Below are 22,745 nucleotides of genomic sequence, written 5' to 3' on the forward strand. Positions count from 1 at the left end.
AAGGAACAATAAAAGGGTATAAAAGTAATTATATATACCAAAACGAAGTTTCCCCAACTGTACTCAATCTACTTAAAATATATGTAAGCTCTGATGGTGAATAGATCTGTATGGAGGGAAGGGACTGTTTTAGTTTGTTGTGTTTGTGAGGAAGCTCGTTCCACCATAGAACAGTACAGTGCAGAAAACAGGCCATTCGGCCCTTCCAGTCTGTGGCCAAAACATCATCCCATCACCCTCTGGGTGAAGGGGTTCCAGGGAGGGCATAGCAGGCCGGGCAGAGGGGCAGGGCAGGTTGTGGGTTCAAGTCCCAGGGCAGGGAGCTTGGAGTGGACAGTAGGTGGTGGGAGCAGTGTGATCAGATAGGGAGCTGACTGCTCCCTTCCAAGGAAGATGGAGGTTGTTCGGCCCAGCCCTGCTGATCATACTAATCTAATTCCCAACACTCCGTCTTGGCCTGAATGATTTTTCGAGATGCTTCTCTATGCCCCCCTGTATTAACAACCCCACCCCAAACAGCAGCAGCTCACTGCTCATGGACTGGTGAATGACAGTGGGATCCTGCTATGTGCTGGCACTAAATGTGTGCTGATCAGTGTGAAGAGCTAGGATGTCCTGGGGTTGTGTGAGGGACCATGTCAGCTGTGTGGAGTTTTTGGATCATACAGTTTGGTGAGAGGGGTGGGATCAACCTGTGCCATCCTGTTCCCAAAGATTTCCCGGGAGGTGGATCTCCAGCTTTTCCTTCAGGACAACCCCGTCTTCTCCGAGGCCATCGCATTCACCTTCCAGCCGGTTGGGACTGACAAGGTGAGGCGGGGGAGAGGGGAGTATAACCCTTTCATTCCTTAGCTAGTGGTTTCCCCACCTGGTCTGTTGCAGACCCCTGCTCATGCTTACCAGTGGTGGGGAGCTGGGACTCTTCCCTCCCCAACCTCTTCCCCCACCCTCTCTCCTCCCTTTCCTCTCCTTCCCCCATTTCTGCCCCTCCCTTCCCTCTCTCTCTCCCGCCCCTCTGGCCCCCACTCACCTCATATCAACATCTGGTAACCATTATCCTAACCTTCATCCTACAACCTCTATTTCCCCTCTATACCCACGGAGCTGGCAGGGGATGGAGGGCTTGAGCCATAGTGCTGGGAGCATGTGGGATGGGTGAGGTGTCTGGCTGTGACAGTGACACCCCCTCCGTCCTCCCCACAGATTTGCCACCTGGAGCTGGACGTGGAGACCAAGGATGGAGAGAGTAGCCTGGACAAGGAGGCCCGCAAATGGGCCACAAAACAGGCCATGCACCACAAAGTGGTGGCCCACGGAGATCGGGTGTGTGAGAGCCCCCCCTCCCCCCAAGCCCGATATCTGATGTGGTGGGTCCTGAGGCAGCACAAGATGGAGCAAACAGAGCCTAGGGGATGGAGGGCCTGTTTCAAGCACCCACCACTACCTCTGACAGCCCGTTCCTAGCACCCACCACTACCTCCGACAACCCATTCTGGGCACCCACCACTACCCCCAACAGCCTGTTCTGGGCACCCACCACTACCCCCGACAGCCCATTCTGGGCACCCACCACTACCCCCGAAAGCCCGTTCTGGGCACCCACCACTACCCCCGAAAGCCCGTTCTGGGCACCCACCACTACCCCCGAAAGCCCGTTCTGGGCACCCACCACTACCCCCAACAGCCTGTTCTGGGCACCCACCACTACCCCCTAACAGCTCGTTCCGGGCACCCACCACTACCCCCGAAAGCCCGTTCTGTGCACCCACCACTACCCCCAAAAGCCTGTTCTGGGCACCCACCTCTACCCCTGACAGCCCATTCCGGGAGCCCACCACTACCCCCGAAAGCCCGTTCTGGGCACCCACCACTACCCCCGAAAGCCCATTCTGGGCACCCACCACTACCCCCGAAAGCCCGTTCTGGGCACCCACCACTACCCCCGAAAGCCTGTTCTGGGCACCCACCTCTACCCCTGACAGCCCATTCCGGGCACCCACCCCTCTCTGTGCGTGAAATATCTGCCTGCATATCTCCCTTAAATCCCCCCTCACCTTAGACATGAGTCTCTGGCTGAGTGACACTTCTACCCTGGAGATAGCCCCAGTGCCATTTGCTGGTACTGTAACAGCGTTGTGCCAACCATGCCACCTTCTATAAGGTCTCTCTCAGTAATAATTCCCAATCGCACTGCAGGCTTTGTCTGCCGCCTTACCCTGACTTTCCTTGCATTGAAATAGACGTCTGTTTCAACTGAAGGAGGGAGATGTCGGGAGTAAGATTTTTTAGAGTGGTGGGGGCCTGGAATACCTTGCTGGGGGGTGGTGGTGGATACTGGGACATTAGGGGCATTTAAAGGGCTCTAAGACACAAGAATGGAAGACAAATAGAGGGTTATGGTGTTAGGGAGGGGTCAGTGCAACATCATGGGCCAAAGGGCCTGTAATGTGCTAGAATGTTCTATTAAACGCCATTCAGCCCATCAGTCCAACTCTGGCCCTGCCTGTCCTCCTGTTGGGTTTTCTTGGCCAGACCGTTACCCCAATGAACCCCTCCACTTGACCATGCGGTCAGTTGGAGAAGGGGTCTGCATGTCTGTGGTCAGTCGGAGAGTTGGTCAGTAGTCCGTGCAGTCAGTCTGGGGTCAGTGTGGAGGTTGGCTCTAGGGGTTCCACGCGGGTGTCGGGCCATGGATCTTTCTCTCTGAGCTGTCCTGTGCTACAGTGCAGATTCTACAGAACCTGGAGCAGCCCTGGCACGTCCTGTCAGAGGAGGAGGCAGCTGTCATTGAGCTGAAGATGGAGGAGGTCAAGGAGAGCATCAGGAAGGCTGAGGTGAGGGGTCGCAGGCTGGACACAGCTGGCCAGCTGTGGCAACGGACATGGTGGAATAGGTCTCAGGAAGTGTATGATGGCCACGCAGGCTAAATGAAGGGCTGGGTTTGCGAACTGGCGTGGATTGTGACTGGTACAAGGATAGGGGGCAAAGTTCAACAGGCTCGGTTGTTCTCATCATTGTGGACAGGGGTTCCAAACCGTCCCCACCTCCGTCCCACCGATGTGGACAGGGATTCCCAACCCTCCCCACCCTTGTCCCATCGATGTGGACAGGAGTTCCCAACCTTCCCCACCTCTGTCCCATCAACGTGGACTGGGGTTCCCAACCCTCCCCACCTCTGTCCCATTGACGTGGACAGGGGTTCCCTACCCTCCCCACCTCTGTCCCATTGATGTGGACAGGAGTTCCCAACCTTCCCCACCTCTGTCCCATCAATGTGGACAGGGGTTCCCAACCCTCCCCACCTCTGTCCCATTGATGTGGACAGGAGTTCCCAACCCTCCCCACCTCTGTCCCATCAACGTGGACAGGGGTTCCCAACCCTCCCCACCTCTGTCCCATTGATGTGGACAGGAGTTCCCAACCCTCCCCACCTCTGTCCCATTGATGTGGACAGGGGTTCCCTACCCTCCCCACCTCTGTCCCATTGATGTGGACAGGTGCATGGTCTCTTGGCTTCTCCTACTGAAAATCAACACATTGGGAGCAAGATTGTTTTTCTGGCACCATCCACCCAGGTTCTCATATATTGTGTTGGAGCAAAACCTGGTTACACCGTCATGGGTGTAGGAGGAATAGAGTAGGGGACTTGGCTTGCAGCCTTGGGGTTCCCCATGTTGATGGTCAGTGAGGGGGAGCTGAAGTTACAGATTCACACAAATTGGGATCTTGCTGATGAACCAATCGAGGATCCAGTTGCAGGAGAATGGACATCCATTAGGTGATGTTATTGTGATGGCTGTAGTCAATGAACAAGTCTGATGCAGGTATTGCTGTGGTCATGAAGATCTGACTAGGGTGGAGGGCCAGCGAGATGCTTCTGCTGTTGACCTGGTGTGATGTTGAGGGAACTGAAGTGGATCCAAGTCCTTCCAGAGGCAGGAGCTGAGTCCTTGTATGTTTCCCAGTTCACTAACTCCAGACAGACGTAATGTCACTCTGCCACGTCCGAAGACTGGCTCTGCATGTTCCGAGATCTCAGCTTCTATCTGTTGGCAGGAAGGACAAGAACAGCCAGAGGTTCCAACTATCAGCATCCTTGATGGTGGTGTATCAGTGGGCAAGAGTGTTCGATTCCCTGGTGTAGCAGTGGGTGAGAGTGTTCGATCCCTTGGTGTAGCAGTGGGTGAGAGTGTTCAATCCCTTGGTGTAGCAGTGGGTGAGGGTGTTATATCCCCTGATGCAGCAGTTGGCGAGTGCTCAATCCCCTGATGCAGCAGTGGGTGAGAGTGTTCGATCCCTGGTGTAGCAGTGGGTGAGAATGTTTGATCCTGTTTTAGCAGTGGGTGAGAGTGTTCGATCTCCTGGTGCAGCAGTGGGTGAGAGTGTTCAATCCCCTGGTGTAGCAGTGCGCTCACATCTTGGACTCTTGTTACTTCCTGGGAAATATGGGATGTTGGGCTCTAAGGAGGACCATGTTAGCCCGACTTCAATCAACATGAGATGCACTCTCCTGCTGTGGATGATTGTTTTGTACACTGGTCTAGTTTGTCTTTTGTAAATATCCCAGACCCATTTTCTGAAAGACCTGGGCCCTTTAGGAGACACGCTGGCTCAGCGATTTCAATGACCCTGTGGCCAGGAATTCTTTAGCTGGAAGATGAGAATGTGGTCATGATATCACTATCACGATTGGGAAATGTACAGAGAGGGGTTGTGGAGAGCGATGGGACCCCGGCCGTTACAGGGAGGTTACAGTGGTGGGGAGGGATGGGAGCCCGGCTGTTACTATATATAACCATATAACAGTTTATGGCATGGTAACAGGCCATCTCGGCCCTTAAAGTCCACACCAGTTCACTCAAACAACTCCGCTAGATCCCCCCGCCTATTCTCCGCCCATAACCCTCCAACCCCCTCTTATCCATGTATATATCCAGCCTCCTCTTAAATGAAAGAATTGGCTCTGCGTCAACTATTTCCTCTGTAAGATTATTCCATTCAGCCACCACTCTCTGAGTAAAGAATCATCCTCTAATGTTTCTCCCAAAATTTGCCCCCTTACCCTCAACTTGTGTCCTCTTGTTTCAACCTCCCCTGCTCCTCTCAGGGGGAAGAGCCTACTTGCATCTAGTCTATCTATTCCCTTCATAATTTAAAACACCTCTATCATATCCCCTCTCAACTGTCTACATTCCAATAAATAAACTCCAAACCTCTTCAATCTTTCTCTGTACGCTAGGCATTTTAAGCCAGGCAACATCCTTGTAAATCTTCTCTGCACCCACTCCACCTTATCTACATCCTTCCTATAATTTGGAGACCAGAACTGAATACAATACTCCAAACCTGGCCTCACGAACGCCTTAAAGAATCGCTGCATCACTTCCCAGCTTCTATACTCTATGCTATGATTTATGAAGGCTAACATACTAAATGCCTTTTTAACCACCCTGTCAACATGGGAATCCACCTTCAAGAAACGATGCACCATAACTCCAAGATCTTTGTTCTTGTGCATTCCCCAATGTCCTCCCCTTTACTACAGATGTCCTATTTTATTATTTTTACCGAAATGAAGCACCTCACATTTCTCTACATTAAATTCAATCTGCCATCCTTCAGCCCAATTTTCCAGACAAACCAAATCCTTCTGTAATCCCTGAAAACCTTCTTCACTATCCACCACCCCCACTATTTTCATATCGTCTGCGTATTTGCTTACCCAATTAACCACCCCATCATCCAAATCATTAATATAAATTATGAACAACAGGGGACCTAGCACCAATCCTTGAGGCACATCACTCGTCACAGGCTTCCATCCTGACAGACATTTGTCAACCATGACCCTCTGCTGTCTCTCCTCCAGCCACCTCTGAACCCATCTTACTATTTCTCTATTAATCCCTAGTAACTGAACCTTCCTTACTAATCTTTCATGTGGAACCTTATCAAAAGCTTTGCTAAAATCCAGATAGACTACACCAACTGCCGTATCTTCATCCACCTTTCTTATCACTTCTTCGAAAAACTCAACAAGGTTCGTCACAAACCCATGCTGGGTGCTCCTGATCAATCCCTGCTTATCTAGATATTTATACACACCATCTCTAAGAATACCCTCCATAACTTTCTCTACCACCGAAGTCAAACTTACAGGCATATAATTACTTGGACGACACCTCGTGCCTTCTTTAAACAAAGGAACTACATTAGCAGCCCTCCAATCCCGCGGCACCACACCCTCCTCCAGTGATCGTTGAAAAATCACTGACAGTGCCTCCATTATTTGCTCCCTGACCTCCCTTAACGTCCTGGGGAAAATCCCGTCAGGAGTCATCCACTTTTATTGACCCTAGAAGCTCCAAAACCCTCTCTTTACTAATCCCTATCTTTTCCATAACTAAGCCATTTGCCTCACTTATCTCACATAGTCCAATGTCCTTTTCCTTCGTGAACATAGATGAGAAAAAACCGTTTAATATCTCTCCCATCTGATAGGGTTCCTCGCACAGTTCACCGCTCCCATTTTCCAGCGGTCCTATTCTATCCTTAACCCTCCTTTTACCATTCACATGTCTGTACAAACCCTTACGATTCACTTTTACCTTATCAGCTATTGACACCTCATACCTTCTTTTTGCCTTTCTAATTTCCTTCTTACGGTTTTTTCTGCAATCTATGTAATAATCATACATCTTATCCATTTTTTGCTTCTTAAATTTAGTAAATACCCCCCTCTTACCCGAACCAACTTCCATATTTTTCCAGAAAACCATGGTTCCCTTAAGTTTTTGGCCTTGCACTTCGATCTGACTGGCACGTAAAGATCCTGTACTCTCAATATCTCTTCTTTAAATACCCTCCATTTCCTCTAGATCCTTTCCAGAAAAAAAGATCAGCCCATATAATTTTATGTAAGTCCCTTCTCATTTCTTCAAATCTGGCCATCCCCCACTCGAAGACCTTTAACCTCAGACCTGACCTATCCCTTTCCATATTTAAGTTGAAGCTAATGGACCCATGATCACTGGATCCAAAGTTCTCACCAACGCACACTTCCGTCACCTGCCCTATTCCATTCCCTAACAATAGATCTGGCATTGCCTCCCCTCTAGTAGGCACCTCAACATACTGCTGTAAAAAGCAATCCTGAACACATTGTACAAAGTCTAAGCCATCCTGCCCTCTCACTGATTGTGTTTCCCAATCAATGTTAGGAAAATTTAAATCCTCAACTATCACAACCCTATTTCTACAACATATCTCAGCTATTTCCCTGCACATTTGCTCTTCCAGTTCCCTATCCTCTTTTGGCGGCCTATAATATATCCCTACATTTGTAGCCTCACCTTTTTTATTTTTTAGTTCAACCCACAGAGCCTCCCGCGATGAGTTCTCCAGTCTATCTTGCCTCAGCACCGCTGTAATATCTTCCCTGACCAGCAACGCCACACCTCCCCCTTGTACCCCGCCAATTCTGTCACGTCTAAAGCAGCAAAATCCCCGGAATATTTAGCTGCCAGTCACAACCTTCCTTCAACCACGTCTCACTAATTGTTATCACATCATAATGCCACATGTCAATCCACATCATTAGTTCATCCACCTTGTTCACCACACTCCTTGCATTGAAATAAATGCATCTCAGAGATCTTCCACCTTTAACTTTCTGCCTCTCACCCTCTCTACAATTGTTATTATGGCCACTATTTATTACCTGCTACTGTTCCACCTCCAGATTGTGTGAAAAGCCTTTTTCCTTTGCCTAGACTCTGTTCTTGCTCTCCTCCCTGACATGAACCCTTGTCCCCAACCTTACGAGTTTAAAGCCCTAGCAAATGCCCCTGCCAGGAGACTGGTACCCCTGGGATTTAGATGTAACCTATCCTTACAGTATAGGTCCCATCTCCCCCAGAAACTGTCCCAGTGGTCCAAGAACTTAAAACCCTGTCTTTTACTCCACCCCTTCAGCCACACATTCAATCTCCACCTGACTCTATTTTTACCTTCACAGGAGATTACACCCTTAGTGGTCCTTCTTCTGAGCTCCCTGCCTAGCTCCTTATATTCATTTTGCAGGATCACTCCTTCTTTCCTACCAATGTCGTTGGTACCGACGTGAACCACGACCTCAGGCTCTTTCCCTTCCCCCTTTAGGATGTTCTGGACGCGTGTAGCCACATCCAGTTTTCTTTATCTCGTCCACAAAAACCTCTGTCTATTCGCCTCACCATCGAGTCCCCTATAACTATCGCTTTAATCTTCCTATTGCTTCCTTTCTGGGCTACAGAGGCTGACCCTACACCTCTGCCTACCTTAGCCTGACTATCCCTTCCTCAGAGGGGAATACCGATTTCTGAGGATTTCAGGATCAGATGCTCTCTCTGGAGCCCGACCTTTTTCTTCTTCCTAACAGTAACCCACTGCCCCACCTACTGTGGGCCAGGTGTGACCACCTGACTATAACTCCTATCTATGACGGCCTCACTCTCCCTGACTCGGTCCCTTAGTTACTGCAGCTCACCACACAGTGCACACATGGACATCCAGGAGGTTAGAAGACTCCATGACTTCCCACATGTGACAAAGGGAGCAGAAAACTGCCCTCACACTCATCCTTCCTCCCTCTGCTTGTATTTTACCAGACTAAATATAAAAAGATATATATTAAACTAAATGTGATCGTCTTACCTCAATTTAGATATGCTCGTCCTCATCCTCTGCTCGGCGAAGCCTCTCGAGCCAAAGCCTCAAAGCCCCACTCCTTCACCAGGCCACTCACTCACTGGGCCGCTCCTCGCTGGCCCCTCCCTATGCCTCCCTTCTTATTTACAGCAAGATTACAGTGGTGGGGAGGGATGGGAGCCCTGCCATTACAGCCTGGTTACAGTGGTGGGGAGGGATGGGAGCCCGGGCGTTATAGCAAGGTTACAGTGGTGGGGAGGGATGGGACCCCGGCCGTTACAGTGAGGTTACAGTGGTGGGGAGGGATGGGACCCTGGCAGTTACAGCAAGGTTACAGTGGTAGGGAGGGATGGGACTCCGGCCGTTACAGCCAGTGTGAAAATGGAGGGGAAATTCGTGATGTGCCTACAAGACATGAAGGCGGTGGGTCTAGTCATGAGTTGAGTCGATTCACGGGCTCACCAGCCATCTGTCAGTTCAGTCGCCCGGTTGAGACCATGTTTCGCGGAGATTTGGAGTGGGCGAGGGTGCAGCCCCTGCTGCGTGCATGAGGGGGTTGCACCTCAAGTTCCAGCTGCATTTCAGCCCCATGCTCCTGATCTTTGGGCTCCCATATGGAGGAGTGAGGGTCGGTCGAGGGTTGTCCTCGTTGATCTGGTACTGGACATGGCCAAGATGGTCACCCGTGGGTCTAGGCAGCGGGCAGTTGAGGGTTCAGCTCGGGCTGACTGCCTGCCCCTCTTCTGAGGACACGTGTGGTCGTGTATCCCTGGAGAAGGACCACTCAGTGATCACGGGCAGTGCAGAGGGTCTCTGGGAACAGTTCCCCCCCCCCAACGGTTTAACGGTATCAATGGAGATGATCACCTTTCTGTTTGTAAATCATCTTTTGTGTCAAGAGCCTGAATTGTGGACTTGTGCGGTACTTGTAACTGCTCGTTGATGAATAATAAAGGGGCGGTATTGATTTACTGCCAAATAGTGCCACACGAAAGTCGGGTGTGTCTGGGATGGGGCAGAGCTGGGTGGGGGTCCGCACACTGACAGTGGAGTGTGTCTGGGAGAGGGAAGGGCTGGGTGGGGGTCCGCACACTGATAGTGGAGTGTGTCTGGGACGGGGCAGTGCTGGGTGGGGGTCCGCACACTGACAGTTGAGTGTGTCTGTGCCTGGGGCAGGTGGGCAAGCGGAGGGCAGTGGCGCGGCTGGCACTGCTTCGAGAGGCGGGGGTGGAGGTGGATGCCAGCACCATGTCCCAAGCCGGTGAGGAGCTGGAGCGCGAGAGGAGGCTGAGTGAGGCCCGGGCCTCGCAGAGCTTGAACCGTGAGGTAGGTCCCCTCCCCTGTGGACCCCCCCCCCTTTTCTATGGACCGGACTCCCCCCCCCCATAGCGGGAACCCCTCCCATTGCAGGTTGGATGTCCCCTCGTCCTCACAGAGACCCCCTCAACAGAGACCACTCTCAGAGACCCTTCCCCACACTGACCCCTCTGTGTTGAACCTTGTGTGCCAGTCCTCCCAAACTGATCCCCCATCACCAGATTCCCCCACGCTGGCCCGCCCCAAACCAGATCCCCCCCAGCACTGGAACCCCCCCCCCCCAGTGCTGGGACCCCCCCCAGTCGGAACCCCCGCAACGGACACCCCCCACACTGGACAACCCACCCCCCCATGCCAGACCACTGCCACTGACCCACCCCCCTTCTGTGGACAGGTCAGCGAGGTGGACTTCGCAGATTTCGACGAGTTTGAGGACAGTGAGGAGACACCGGAGTTTGATGATGATGGGACCCTCACGGAACCCATCCCCAAGCGCTGCACTGTGCTCTTCAGCTACCAGGTAAGTCTGCAGGTCCACCCAATGCTGTTCCCCCTGTACAGGTACCCACCCCCCACTGCCTCCCAGCTCCCACTGCCCCCCAACCCCACCAGCTCACCACCACCGCCAACCCCAACTCCCCACCACACCCCCAGCTCCCACCCCACCCAGCTCAATACCAGCTCCCCACCACCCTCACCCAGCTCCACACCACCCCCCCTGCTCCCCACCGCCCCCCTTGCTCACCACCCACCCAACCCCCTGTCCTCACCATGCAGACCTCCCTAGGTTGCAACACTCCCCATCACTTCCAGGTCCATATAAAGACAAGTACCACACACTTTCCCCCCCCCCTCCGTCCTTGTCTCCCACTACCCCATCTGAGTCCCCCCCCACTGTGTTATCTCCCTCCACAATGCAGTACCCCCCCCACCGTGCTGATATTTCCGAAGAGTAGAAGGTGATGTTGGGTCTGTGGGTGGCTGTGCAGGAAAACTGTTCATTCCCCCCCACCTTTCCCTGGTGAATTTGGCAACTCCTTTCACTCTCTCTTAGGACTCCCATCCCAACCTGAGACCAGACCCTTATGGCTTACCCTGTCCGTCAGTCTCTGATCTGACGCTTCGTGACTGACCCTTCCCCGGACACTGTGAGGAGCCGAGCTCCATGTGACAGTGCACCACTCTGTCCCTTCCACACCTGTCCGCAGGCCACTCCATCCTGCCTGGAATTGGCACCATCCTCCAGGTCCAGCTGACGCCCTGGTATCTGTCTGACTGTAGGCAGGGCAGTCTGATGAGCTGACCATCACAGAAGGGGAGCAACTCGAGGTGATCGACGATGGAGACGTGGAGAATTGGGTGAAGGTGAGTGTCTGCAGATCAGTCACTTGGAACAAAACCCACGGACGGAGCTGGGATTCTGTGCTGGTCCCTGAGCTGGGAGTCTGTGCTGTTGTCTTGGTCTGAGCTGGGATTCTACAATGGAGGTTTTGTTCTGTGTCCAGCAAGTTGGTAGCTGGAATGATCAGGGGCAGGATTGTCCATTGGATAGTGGATCTGGCTGCAGTGCATGATCTGCTGGAGGCCAGCGGATCAAGCAGCATCCGCAAGGGAAAGGTCAACATCTTGGGTTGGACCCCTTCATCGAGACTCCAGCAGATGGTTTGTGACTCAAGGTTGCACCTCCCCAGCCTGCTGTGTGTCCAGGGGAAGAGACAGCTCAACTCTACTTGACCCAAAGGACGCATGCCTCAGATAACCTCTCTCAGCCACTGGGAGCCATGGGTTCAGGCACATGCTTTAGTCTCTGGGTCCTCTTCCACCATTCAATTAGTTCTCTTCAGTCTTACTGCAGGCAACAGGCCCTTTGGCCCAACTCTCCCCTGCTAACCTGGGCTGGTCCCATCTGCCTCCACTTGGTGAATGATCCTTCTAAAGCCCATCCAGAAATTTGTCCAAACATCTTCCAAACAGGTTGCAATCATCACTTCCTCAGCCTTGGAGTGAAGACCATGCCAATCCCACCTCTCCCCATAGGTCAAACCTCCAGTCCCGGCAACACCCTGGTGATTCCTCACCCTCTCCTTTCCCATTTTGTGAGACACTTCCCTCTTGCTGGCTGACCAGATCTGCACCCAGCTCCAGACATCCCAATACTTACACTGAATACCCTACCCAGTGAAGGGCAGCCAGCCAATCACCTTCTCCACTACCCTGTCCACCTGAGTTAACATCTTCAGGGAACTCTGCTGCTGTACCCCTGGTCTCTCCACTCCATCTCACTTCACCGTGCCAGCCCTGCCCTGGGTCAACCTCATACTTGTCACAGTTAAACCTATTTGCCACTCCGGGACCCATCTTCCCAACTGATCCCACCTTTTCCAGGCTCCACAGCTTGTTGGGCATGCTTCGTCCCTGACAACAGCTCCTTGGAATTCCAGACGTTGATGGGATTCCCTCTACCAATGATTGTCTTTTGAGGGAACTTCCATAAACCCCACTCACCAACGTTTTGGTGACAATCTCTCCTTCCACAGGTGCGTAACCTCTCTGCGCAGGTTGGCCAATTCCCCAGAGGTACCTACTCTTTCTGTCAGGAAGTTGGAGCACCAGGTCCTGTGAAGCCACCTTGTCCTCCAGCAGCTCTACAGAGCAGGAGCTGGTAGGCAGCAGTGTGCCAGGGCAGGCAGAGTACAGAGGTGGGTCCCTGGGCCAGGCCTGGATGCTGGACATCTGTCTGGGAGGAACAGGATGGGGGTGGGGGGCACACTGTGGGGAGGAGCAGGATGGGAGGGCTCAAACTGAGAAAGGGCAGGGTGGTTGGGTCACAATGAGGGGAGGGGCAGGGCAGTTGGGTCACAATGAGGGGAGGGGCAGGGCGGCTGGGTCACAATGAGGGGAGGGGCAGGGCGGCTGGGTCACAATGAGGGGAGGGGCAGGGCGGTTGGGTCACAATGAGGGGAGGGGCAGGGCGGTTGGGTCACAATGAGGGGAGGGGCAGGGCGGTTGGGTCACAATGAGGGTAGGGGCAGGGCGGTTGGGTCACAATGAGGGGAGGGGCAGGGCGGTTGGGTCACAATGAGGGGAGGGGCAGGGCGGTTGGGTCACAATGAGGGGAGGGGCAGGGCGGTTGGGTCACAATGAGGGGAGGGGCAGGGCGGTTGGGTCACAATGAGGGGAGGGGCAGGGGCAGTTGGGAGGGCGGTTGGGTCACAATGAGGGGAGGGGCAGGGCGGCTGGGTCACAATGAGGGGAGGGGCAGGGCGGCTGGGTCACAATGAGGGGAGGGGCAGGGCGGCTGGGTCACAATGAGGGGAGGGGCAGGGCGGCTGGGTCACAATGAGGGGAGGGGCAGGGCGGCTGGGTCACAATGAGGGGAGGGGCAGGGCGGCTGGGTCACAATGAGGGGAGGGGCAGGGCGGCTGGGTCACAATGAGGGGAGGGGGCAGGGCGGCTGGGTCACAATGAGGGGAGGGGCAGGGCGGCTGGGTCACAATGAGGGGAGGGGCAGGGCGGCTGGGTCACAATGAGGGGAGGGGCAGGGCGGCTGGGTCACAATGAGGGGAGGGGCAGGGCGGCTGGGTCACAATGAGGGGAGGGGCAGGGCGGCTGGGTCACAATGAGGGGAGGGCAGGGCGGCTGGGTCACAATGAGGGGAGGGGCAGGGCGGCTGGGTCACAATGAGGGGAGGGGCAGGGCGGCTGGGTCACAATGAGGGGAGGGGCAGGGCGGCTGGGTCACAATGAGGGGAGGGGCAGGGCGGCTGGGTCACAATGAGGGGAGGGGCAGGGCGGCTGGGTCACAATGAGGGGAGGGGCAGGGCGGCTGGGTCACAATGAGGGGAGGGGCAGGGCGGCTGGGTCACAATGAGGGGAGGGGCAGGGCGGCTGGGTCACAATGAGGGGAGGGGCAGGGCGGCTGGGTCACAATGAGGGGAGGGGCAGGGCGGCTGGGTCACAATGAGGGGAGGGGCAGGGCGGCTGGGTTACAATGAGGGGAGGGGCAGGGCGGTTGGGTCACAATGAGGGGAGGGGCAGGGCGGTTGGGTCACAATGAGGGGAGGGGCAGGGCGGTTGGGTCTCAATGAGGGGAGGGGCAGGGCGGTTGGGTCACAATGAGGGGAGGGGCAGGGCGGTTGGGTCACAATGAGGGGAGGGGCAGGGCGGTTGGGTCACAATGAGGGGAGGGGCAGGGCGGTTGGGTCACAATGAGGGGAGGGGCAGGGCGGTTGGGTCACAATGAGGGGAGGGGCAGGGCGGTTGGGTCACAATGAGGGGAGGGGCAGGGCGGTTGGGTCACAATGAGGGGAGGGGCAGGGCGGTTGGGTCACAATGAGGGGAGGGCAGGGCGGTTGGGTCACAATGAGGGGAGGGGCAGGGCGGTTGGGTCACAATGAGGGGAGGGGCAGGGCGGTTGGGTCACAATGAGGGGAGGGGCAGGGCGGTTGGGTCACAATGAGGGGAGGGGCAGGGCGGTTGGGTCACAATGAGGGAGGGGCAGGGCGGTTGGGTCACAATGAGGGGAGGGGCAGGGCGGTTGGGTCACAATGAGGGGAGGGGCAGGGCGGTTGGGTCACAATGAGGGGAGGGCAGGGCGGTTGGGTCACAATGAGGGGAGGGGCAGGGCGGTTGGGTCACAATGAGGGCAGGGGCAGGGCGGTTGGGTCACAATGAGGGGAGGGGCAGGGCGGTTGGGTCACAATGAGGGGAGGGGCAGGGCGGTTGGGTCACAATGAGGGGAGGGGCAGGGCGGTTGGGTCACAATGAGGGGAGGGGCAGGGCGGTTGGGTCACAATGAGGGGAGGGGCAGGGCGGTTGGGTCACAATGAGGGGAGGGGCAGGGCGGTTGGGTCACAATGAGGGGAGGGGCAGGGCGGTTGGGTCACAATGAGGGGAGGGGCAGGGCGGTTGGGTCACAATGAGGGGAGGGGCAGGGCGGTTGGGTCACAATGAGGGGAGGGGCAGGGCGGTTGGGTCACAATGAGGGGAGGGGCAGGGCGGTTGGGTCACAATGAGGGGAGGGGCAGGGCGGTTGGGTCACAATGAGGGGAGGGGCAGGGCGGTTGGGTCACAATGAGGGGAGGGGCAGGGCGGTTGGGTCACAATGAGGGGAGGGGCAGGGCGGTTGGGTCACAATGAGGGGAGGAGCAGGGCGGTTGGGTCACAATGAGGGGAGGGGCAGGGCAGTTGGGAGGGCGGTTGGGTCACAATGAGGGGAGGGGCAGGGCGGCTGGGTCACAATGAGGGGAGGGGCAGGGCGGCTGGGTCACAATGAGGGGAGGGGCAGGGCGGCTGGGTCACAATGAGGGGAGGGGCAGGGCGGCTGGGTCACAATGAGGGGAGGGGCAGGGCGGCTGGGTCACAATGAGGGGAGGGGCAGGGCGGCTGGGTCACAATGAGGGGAGGGGCAGGGCGGCTGGGTCACAATGAGGGGAGGGGCAGGCGGCTGGGTCACAATGAGGGGAGGGCAGGGCGGCTGGGTCACAATGAGGGGAGGGGCAGGGCGGCTGGGTCACAATGAGGGGAGGGGCAGGGCGGCTGGGTCACAATGAGGGGAGGGGCAGGGCGGTTGGGTCACAATGAGGGGAGGGGCAGGGCGGCTGGGTCACAATGAGGGGAGGGGCAGGGCGGCTGGGTCACAATGAGGGGAGGGGCAGGGCGGCTGGGTCACAATGAGGGGAGGGGCAGGGCGGCTGGGTCACAATGAGGGGGCAGGGCGGCTGGGTCACAATATCTTTCATTTTTTCCATATTCTTTAATTGGTCCTTTAGACTATGAGGGGAGGGGCAGGGCGGCTGGGTCACAATGAGGGAGGGGCAGGGCGGCTGGGTCACAATGAGGGGAGGGGCAGGGCGGCTGGGTCACAATGAGGGGAGGGGCAGGGCGGCTGGGTCACAATGAGGGGAGGGGCAGGGCGGCTGGGTCACAATGAGGGAGGGGCAGGGCGGCTGGGTCACAATGAGGGGAGGGGCAGGGCGGCTGGGTCACAATGAGGGGAGGGGCAGGGCGGCTGGGTCACAATGAGGGGAGGGGCAGGGCGGCTGGGTCACAATGAGGGGAGGGGCAGGGCGGCTGGGTCACAATGAGGGAGGGGCAGGGCGGCTGGGTCACAATGAGGGGAGGGGCAGGGCGGCTGGGTCACAATGAGGGGAGGGGCAGGGCGGCTGGGTCACAATGAGGGGAGGGGCAGGGCGGCTGGGTCACAATGAGGGGAGGGGCAGGGCGGCTGGGTCACAATGAGGGGAGGGGCAGGGCGGCTGGGTCACAATGAGGGAGGGGCAGGGCGGCTGGGTCACAATGAGGGGAGGGGCAGGGCGGCTGGGTCACAATGAGGGGAGGGGCAGGGCGGCTGGGTCACAATGAGGGGAGGGGCAGGGCGGCTGGGTCACAATGAGGGGAGGGGCAGGGCGGCTGGGTCACAATGAGGGGAGGGGCAGGGCGGCTGGGTCACAATGAGGGGAGGGGCAGGGCGGCTGGGTCACAATGAGGGGAGGGGCAGGGCGGCTGGGTCACAATGAGGGGAGGGGCAGGGCGGCTGGGTCACAATGAGGGGAGGGGCAGGGCGGCTGGGTCACAATGAGGGGAGGGGCAGGGCGGCTGGGTCACAATGAGGGGAGGGCAGGGCGGCTGGGTCACAATGAGGGGAGGGGCAGGGCGGCTGGGTCACAATGAGGGGAGGGGCAGGGCGGCTGGGTCACAATGAGGGGAGGGGCAGGGCGGCTGGGTCACAATGAGGGGAGGGGCAGGGCGGCTGGGTCACAATGAGGGGAGGGGCAGGGCGGCTGGGTCACAATGAGGGGAGGGGCAGGGCGGCTGGGTCACAATGAGGGGAGGGGCAGGGCGGCTGGGTCACAATGAGGGGAGGGGCAGGGCGGCTGGGTCACAATGAGGGGAGGGGCAGGGCGGCTGGGTCACAATGAGGGGAGGGGCAGGGCGGCTGGGTCACAATGAGGGGAGGGGCAGGGCGGCTGGGTCACAATGAGGGGAGGGGCAGGGCGGCTGGGTCACAATGAGGGGAGGGGCAGGGCGGCTGGGTCACAATGAGGGGAGGGGCAGGGCGGCTGGGTCACAATGAGGGGAGGGGCAGGGCGGCTGGGTCACAATGAGGGGAGGGGCAGGGCGGCTGGGTCACAATGAGGGGAGGGGCAGGGCGGCTGGGTCACAATGAGGGGAGGGGCAGGGCGGCTGGGTCACAATGAGGGGAGGGGCAGGGCGGTTGGGTCACAATGAGGGGAGGGGCAGGGCGGTTGGGTCACAATGAGGGGAGGGGCAGGGCGGCTTGGGTCACAATGAGGGGAGGGGCAGGGCGGCTGGGTCACAATGAGGGGAGGGGCAGGGCGGTTGGGTCACAATGAGGGGAGGGGCAGGGCGGTTGGGTCACAATGAGGGGAGGGGCAGGGCGGTTGGGTCACAATGAGGGGAGGGGCAGGGCGGTTGGGTCACAATGAGGGGAGGGGCAGGGCGGTTGGGTCACAATGAGGGGAGGGGCAGGGCGGTTGGGTCACAATGAGGGGAGGGGCAGGGCGGTTGGGTCACAATGAGGGGAGGGGCAGGGCGGTTGGGTCACAATGAGGGGAGGGGCAGGGCGGTTGGGTCACAATGAGGGGAGGGGCAGGGCGGTTGGGTCACAATGAGGGGAGGGGCAGGGGCGGTTGGGTCACAATGAGGGGAGGGGCAGGGCGGTTGGGTCACAATGAGGGGAGGGGCAGGGCGGTTGGGTCACAATGAGGGGAGGGGCAGGGCGGTTGGGTCACAATGAGGGGAGGGGCAGGGCGGTTGGGTCACAATGAGGGGAGGGGCAGGGCGGTTGGGTCACAATGAGGGGAGGGCAGGGCGGTTGGGTCACAATGAGGGGAGGGGCAGGGCGGTTGGGTCACAATGAGGGGAGGGGCAGGGCGGTTGGGTCACAATGAGGGGAGGGGCAGGGCGGTTGGGTCACAATGAGGGGAGGGGCAGGGCGGTTGGGTCACAATGAGGGGAGGGGCAGGGCGGTTGGGTCACAATGAGGGGAGGGGCAGGCCTGGTCATGAGGGGAGGGCGGTCTGGGTCACAATGAGGGGAGGGGCAGGGCGGCTGGGTCACAATGAGGGGAGGGGCAGGGCGGCTGGGTCACAATGAGGGGAGGGGCAGGGCGGCTGGGTCACAATGAGGGGAGGGGCAGGGCGGCTGGGTCACAATGAGGGGAGGGGCAGGGCGGCTGGGTCACAATGAGGGGAGGGGCAGGGCGGCTGGGTCACAATGAGGGGGAGGGGCAGGGCGGCTGGGTCACAATGAGGGGAGGGGCAGGGCGGTTGGGTCACAATGAGGGGAGGGGCAGGGCGGTTGGGTCACAATGAGGGGAGGGGCAGGGCGGCTGGGTCACAATGAGGGGAGGGGCAGGGCGGTTGGGTCACAATGAGGGGAGGGGCAGGGCGGTTGGGTCACAATGAGGGGAGGGGCAGGGCGGTTGGGTCACAATGAGGGGAGGGGCAGGGCAGTTGGGGAGGGCGGTTGGGTCACAATGAGGGAGGGGCAGGGCGGTTGGGTCACAATGAGGGGAGGGGCAGGGCGGTTGGGTCACAATGAGGGGAGGGGCAGGGCGGTTGGGTCACAATGAGGGGAGGGGCAGGGCGGTTGGGTCACAATGAGGGGAGGGGCAGGGCGTTGGAGGGCGGTTGGGTCACAATGAGGGGAGGGGCAGGGCGGTTGGGTCACAATGAGGGGAGGGGCAGGGCGGTTGGGTCACAATGAGGGGAGGGGCAGGGCGGTTGGGTCACAATGAGGGGAGGGGCAGGGCGGTTGGGTCACAATGAGGGGAGGGGCAGGGCGGTTGGGTCACAATGAGGGGAGGGGCAGGGCGGTTGGGTCACAATGAGGGGAGGGGCAGGGCGGTTGGGTCACAATGAGGGGAGGGGCAGGGCGGTTGGGTCACAATGAGGGGAGGGGCAGGGCGGTTGGGTCACAATGAGGGGAGGGGCAGGGCGGTTGGGTCACAATGAGGGGAGGGGCAGGGCGGTTGGGTCACAATGAGGGGAGGGGGCAGGGCGGTTGGGTCACAATGAGGGGAGGGGCAGGGCGGTTGGGTCACAATGAGGGGAGGGGCAGGGCGGTTGGGTCACAATGAGGGGAGGGGCAGGGCGGTTGGGTCACAATGAGGGGAGGGGCAGGGCGGTTGGGTCACAATGAGGGGAGGGGCAGGGCGGTTGGGTCACAATGAGGGGAGGGGCAGGGCGGTTGGGTCACAATGAGGGGAGGGGCAGGGCGGTTGGGTCACAATGAGGGGAGGGGCAGGGCGGTTGGGTCACAATGAGGGGAGGGGCAGGGCGGTTGGGTCACAATGAGGGGAGGGGCAGGGCGGTTGGGTCACAATGAGGGGAGGGGCAGGGCGGTTGGGTCACAATGAGGGGAGGGGCAGGGCGGTTGGGTCACAATGAGGGGAGGGGCAGGGCGGTTGGGTCACAATGAGGGGAGGGGCAGGGCGGTTGGTCACAATGAGGGGAGGGGCAGGGCGGTTGGGTCACAATGAGGGAGGGGCAGGGCGGTTGGGTCACAATGAGGGGAGGGGCAGGGCGGTTGGGTCACAATGAGGGGAGGGGCAGGGCGGTTGGGTCACAATGAGGGGAGGGGCAGGGCGGTTGGGTCACAATGAGGGGAGGGGCAGGGCGGTTGGGTCACAATGAGGGGAGGGGCAGGGCGGTTGGGTCACAATGAGGGGAGGGGCAGGGCGGTTGGGTCACAATGAGGGGAGGGGCAGGGCGGTTGGGTCACAATGAGGGGAGGGGCAGGGCGGTTGGGTCACAATGAGGGAGGGGCAGGGCGGTTGGGTCACAATGAGGGGAGGGGCAGGGCGGTTGGGTCACAATGAGGGGAGGGGCAGGGCGGTTGGGTCACAATGAGGGGAGGGGCAGGGCGGTTGGGTCACAATGAGGGGAGGGGCAGGGCGGTTGGGTCACAATGAGGGGAGGGGCAGGGCGGTTGGGAGGGCGGTTGGTCACAATGAGGGGAGGGGCAGGGCGGTTGGGTCACAATGAGGGGAGGGGCAGGGCGGTTGGGTCACAATGAGGGGAGGGCAGGGCGGTTGGGTCACAATGAGGGGAGGGGCAGGGCGGTTGGGTCACAATGAGGGGAGGGGCAGGGCGGTTGGGTCACAATGAGGGGAGGGGCAGGGCGGTTGGGTCACAATGAGGGGAGGGGCAGGGCGGTTGGGTCACAATGAGGGGAGGGGCAGGGCGGTTGGGTCACAATGAGGGGAGGGGCAGGGCGGTTGGGTCACAATGAGGGGAGGGGCAGGGCGGTTGGGTCACAATGAGGGGAGGGGCAGGGCGGTTGGGTCACAATGAGGGGAGGGGCAGGGCGGTTGGGTTGGGTCACAATGAGGGGAGGGGCAGGGCGGTTGGGTCACAATGAGGGGAGGGGCAGGGCGGTTGGGTCACAATGAGGGGAGGGGCAGGGCGGTTGGGTCACAATGAGGGGAGGGGCAGGGCGGTTGGGTCACAATGAGGGGAGGGGCAGGGCGGTTGGGTCACAATGAGGGGAGGGGCAGGGCGGTTGGGTCACAATGAGGGGAGGGGCAGGGCGGTTGGGTCACAATGAGGGGAGGGGCAGGGCGGTTGGGTCACAATGAGGGGAGGGGCAGGGCGGTTGGGTCACAATGAGGGGAGGGGCAGGGCGGTTGGGTCACAATGAGGGGAGGGGCAGGGCGGTTGGGTCACAATGAGGGGAGGGGCAGGGCGGTTGGGTCACAATGAGGGGAGGGGCAGGGCGGTTGGGTCACAATGAGGGGAGGGGCAGGGCGGTTGGGTCACAATGAGGGGAGGGGCAGGGCGGTTGGGTCACAATGAGGGGAGGGGCAGGGCGGTTGGGTCACAATGAGGGGAGGGGCAGGGCGGTTGGGTCACAATGAGGGGGAGGGGCAGGGCGGTTGGGTCACAATGAGGGGAGGGGCAGGGCGGTTGGGTCACAATGAGGGGAGGGGCAGGGCGGTTGGGTCACAATGAGGGGAGGGCAGGGCGGTTGGGTCACAATGAGGGGAGGGGCAGGGCGGTTGGGTCACAATGAGGGGAGGGGCAGGGCGGTTGGGTCACAATGAGGGGAGGGGCAGGGCGGTTGGGTCACAATGAGGGGAGGGGCAGGGCGGTTGGGTCACAATGAGGGGAGGGGCAGGGCGGTTGGGTCACAATGAGGGGAGGGGCAGGGCGGTTGGGTCACAATGAGGGGAGGGGCAGGGCGGTTGGGTCACAATGAGGGGAGGGGCAGGGCGGTTGGGTCACAATGAGGGGAGGGGCAGGGCGGTTGGGTCACAATGAGGGGAGGGGCAGGGCGGTTGGGTCACAATGAGGGGAGGGGCAGGGCGGTTGGGTCACAATGAGGGGAGGGGCAGGGCGGTTGGGTCACAATGAGGGGAGGGGCAGGGCGGTTGGGTCACAATGAGGGGAGGGGCAGGGCGGTTGGGTCACAATGAGGGGAGGGGCAGGGCGGTTGGGTCACAATGAGGGGAGGGGCAGGGCGGTTGGGTCACAATGAGGGGAGGGGCAGGGCGGTTGGGTCACAATGAGGGGAGGGCAGGGCGGTTGGGTCACAATGAGGGGAGGGGCAGGGCGGTTGGGTCACAATGAGGGGAGGGGCAGGGCGGTTGGGTCACAATGAGGGGAGGGGCAGGGCGGTTGGGTCACAATGAGGGGAGGGGCAGGGCGGTTGGGTCACAATGAGGGGAGGGGCAGGGCGGTTGGGTCACAATGAGGGGAGGGGCAGGGCGGTTGGGTCACAATGAGGGGAGGGGCAGGGCGGTTGGGTCACAATGAGGGGAGGGGCAGGGCGGTTGGGTCACAATGAGGGGAGGGGCAGGGCGGTTGGGTCACAATGAGGGGAGGGGCAGGGCGGTTGGGTCACAATGAGGGGAGGGGCAGGGCGGTTGGGTCACAATGAGGGGAGGGGCAGGGCGGTTGGGTCACAATGAGGGGAGGGGCAGGGCGGTTGGGTCACAATGAGGGGAGGGGCAGGGCGGTTGGGTCACAATGAGGGGAGGGGCAGGGCGGTTGGGTCACAATGAGGGGAGGGGCAGGGCGGTTGGGTCACAATGAGGGGAGGGGCAGGGCGGTTGGGTCACAATGAGGGGAGGGGCAGGGCGGTTGGGTCACAATGAGGGGAGGGGCAGGGCGGTTGGGTCACAATGAGGGGAGGGCAGGGCGGTTGGGTCACAATGAGGGGAGGGGCCAGGGCGTTGGGTCACAATGAGGGAGGGGCAGGGCGGTTGGGTCACATGAGGGAGGGGCAGGGCGGTTGGGTCACAATGAGGGGAGGGGCAGGGCGGTTGGGTCACAATGAGGGGAGGGCAGGGCGGTTGGGTCACAATGAGGGGAGGGGCAGGGCGGTTGGGTCACAATGAGGGGAGGGCAGGGCGGTTGGGTCACAATGAGGGGAGGGGCAGGGCGGTTGGGTCACAATGAGGGGAGGGGCAGGGCGGTTGGGTCACATGAGGGGAGGGGCAGGGCGGTTGGGTCACAATGAGGGGAGGGGCAGGGCGGTTGGGTCACAATGAGGGGAGGGCAGGGCGGTTGGGTCACAATGAGGGGAGGGCAGGGCGGTTGGGTCACAATGAGGGGAGGGAGCAGGGCGGGTTGGGTCACAATGAGGGGAGGGGCAGGGCGGTTGGGTCACAATGAGGGGAGGGGCAGGGCGGTTGGGTCACAATGAGGGGAGGGGCAGGGCGAGTTGGGTCACAATGAGGGGGAGGGGCAGGGCGGTTGGGTCACAATGAGGGGA

At 59.4% G+C, this 22,745-nt stretch overlaps 1 protein-coding gene across 1 annotated transcript in view; it reads left to right on the plus strand.

Annotated features, from left to right (window-relative positions):
• LOC138742956 (F-BAR and double SH3 domains protein 1-like) overlaps positions 1-22,745 on the plus strand; it is an 85,576-nt gene that overhangs the window by 24,203 nt on the left and 38,628 nt on the right. Inside the window, exons 13-20 of the mRNA XM_069897829.1 lie at positions 520-597; positions 715-810; positions 1,204-1,323; positions 2,730-2,834; positions 9,865-10,014; positions 10,400-10,525; positions 11,287-11,370; positions 11,515-11,667. Of these exons, the coding sequence (XP_069753930.1) occupies positions 520-597; positions 715-810; positions 1,204-1,323; positions 2,730-2,834; positions 9,865-10,014; positions 10,400-10,525; positions 11,287-11,370; positions 11,515-11,667 (912 nt within the window). The remainder of the gene's footprint in view (positions 1-519; positions 598-714; positions 811-1,203; positions 1,324-2,729; positions 2,835-9,864; positions 10,015-10,399; positions 10,526-11,286; positions 11,371-11,514; positions 11,668-22,745) is intronic.

This window comes from Narcine bancroftii, chromosome 9 (genome assembly GCF_036971445.1).
Source record: "Narcine bancroftii isolate sNarBan1 chromosome 9, sNarBan1.hap1, whole genome shotgun sequence".
NCBI lineage: Eukaryota > Metazoa > Chordata > Chondrichthyes > Torpediniformes > Narcinidae > Narcine > Narcine bancroftii.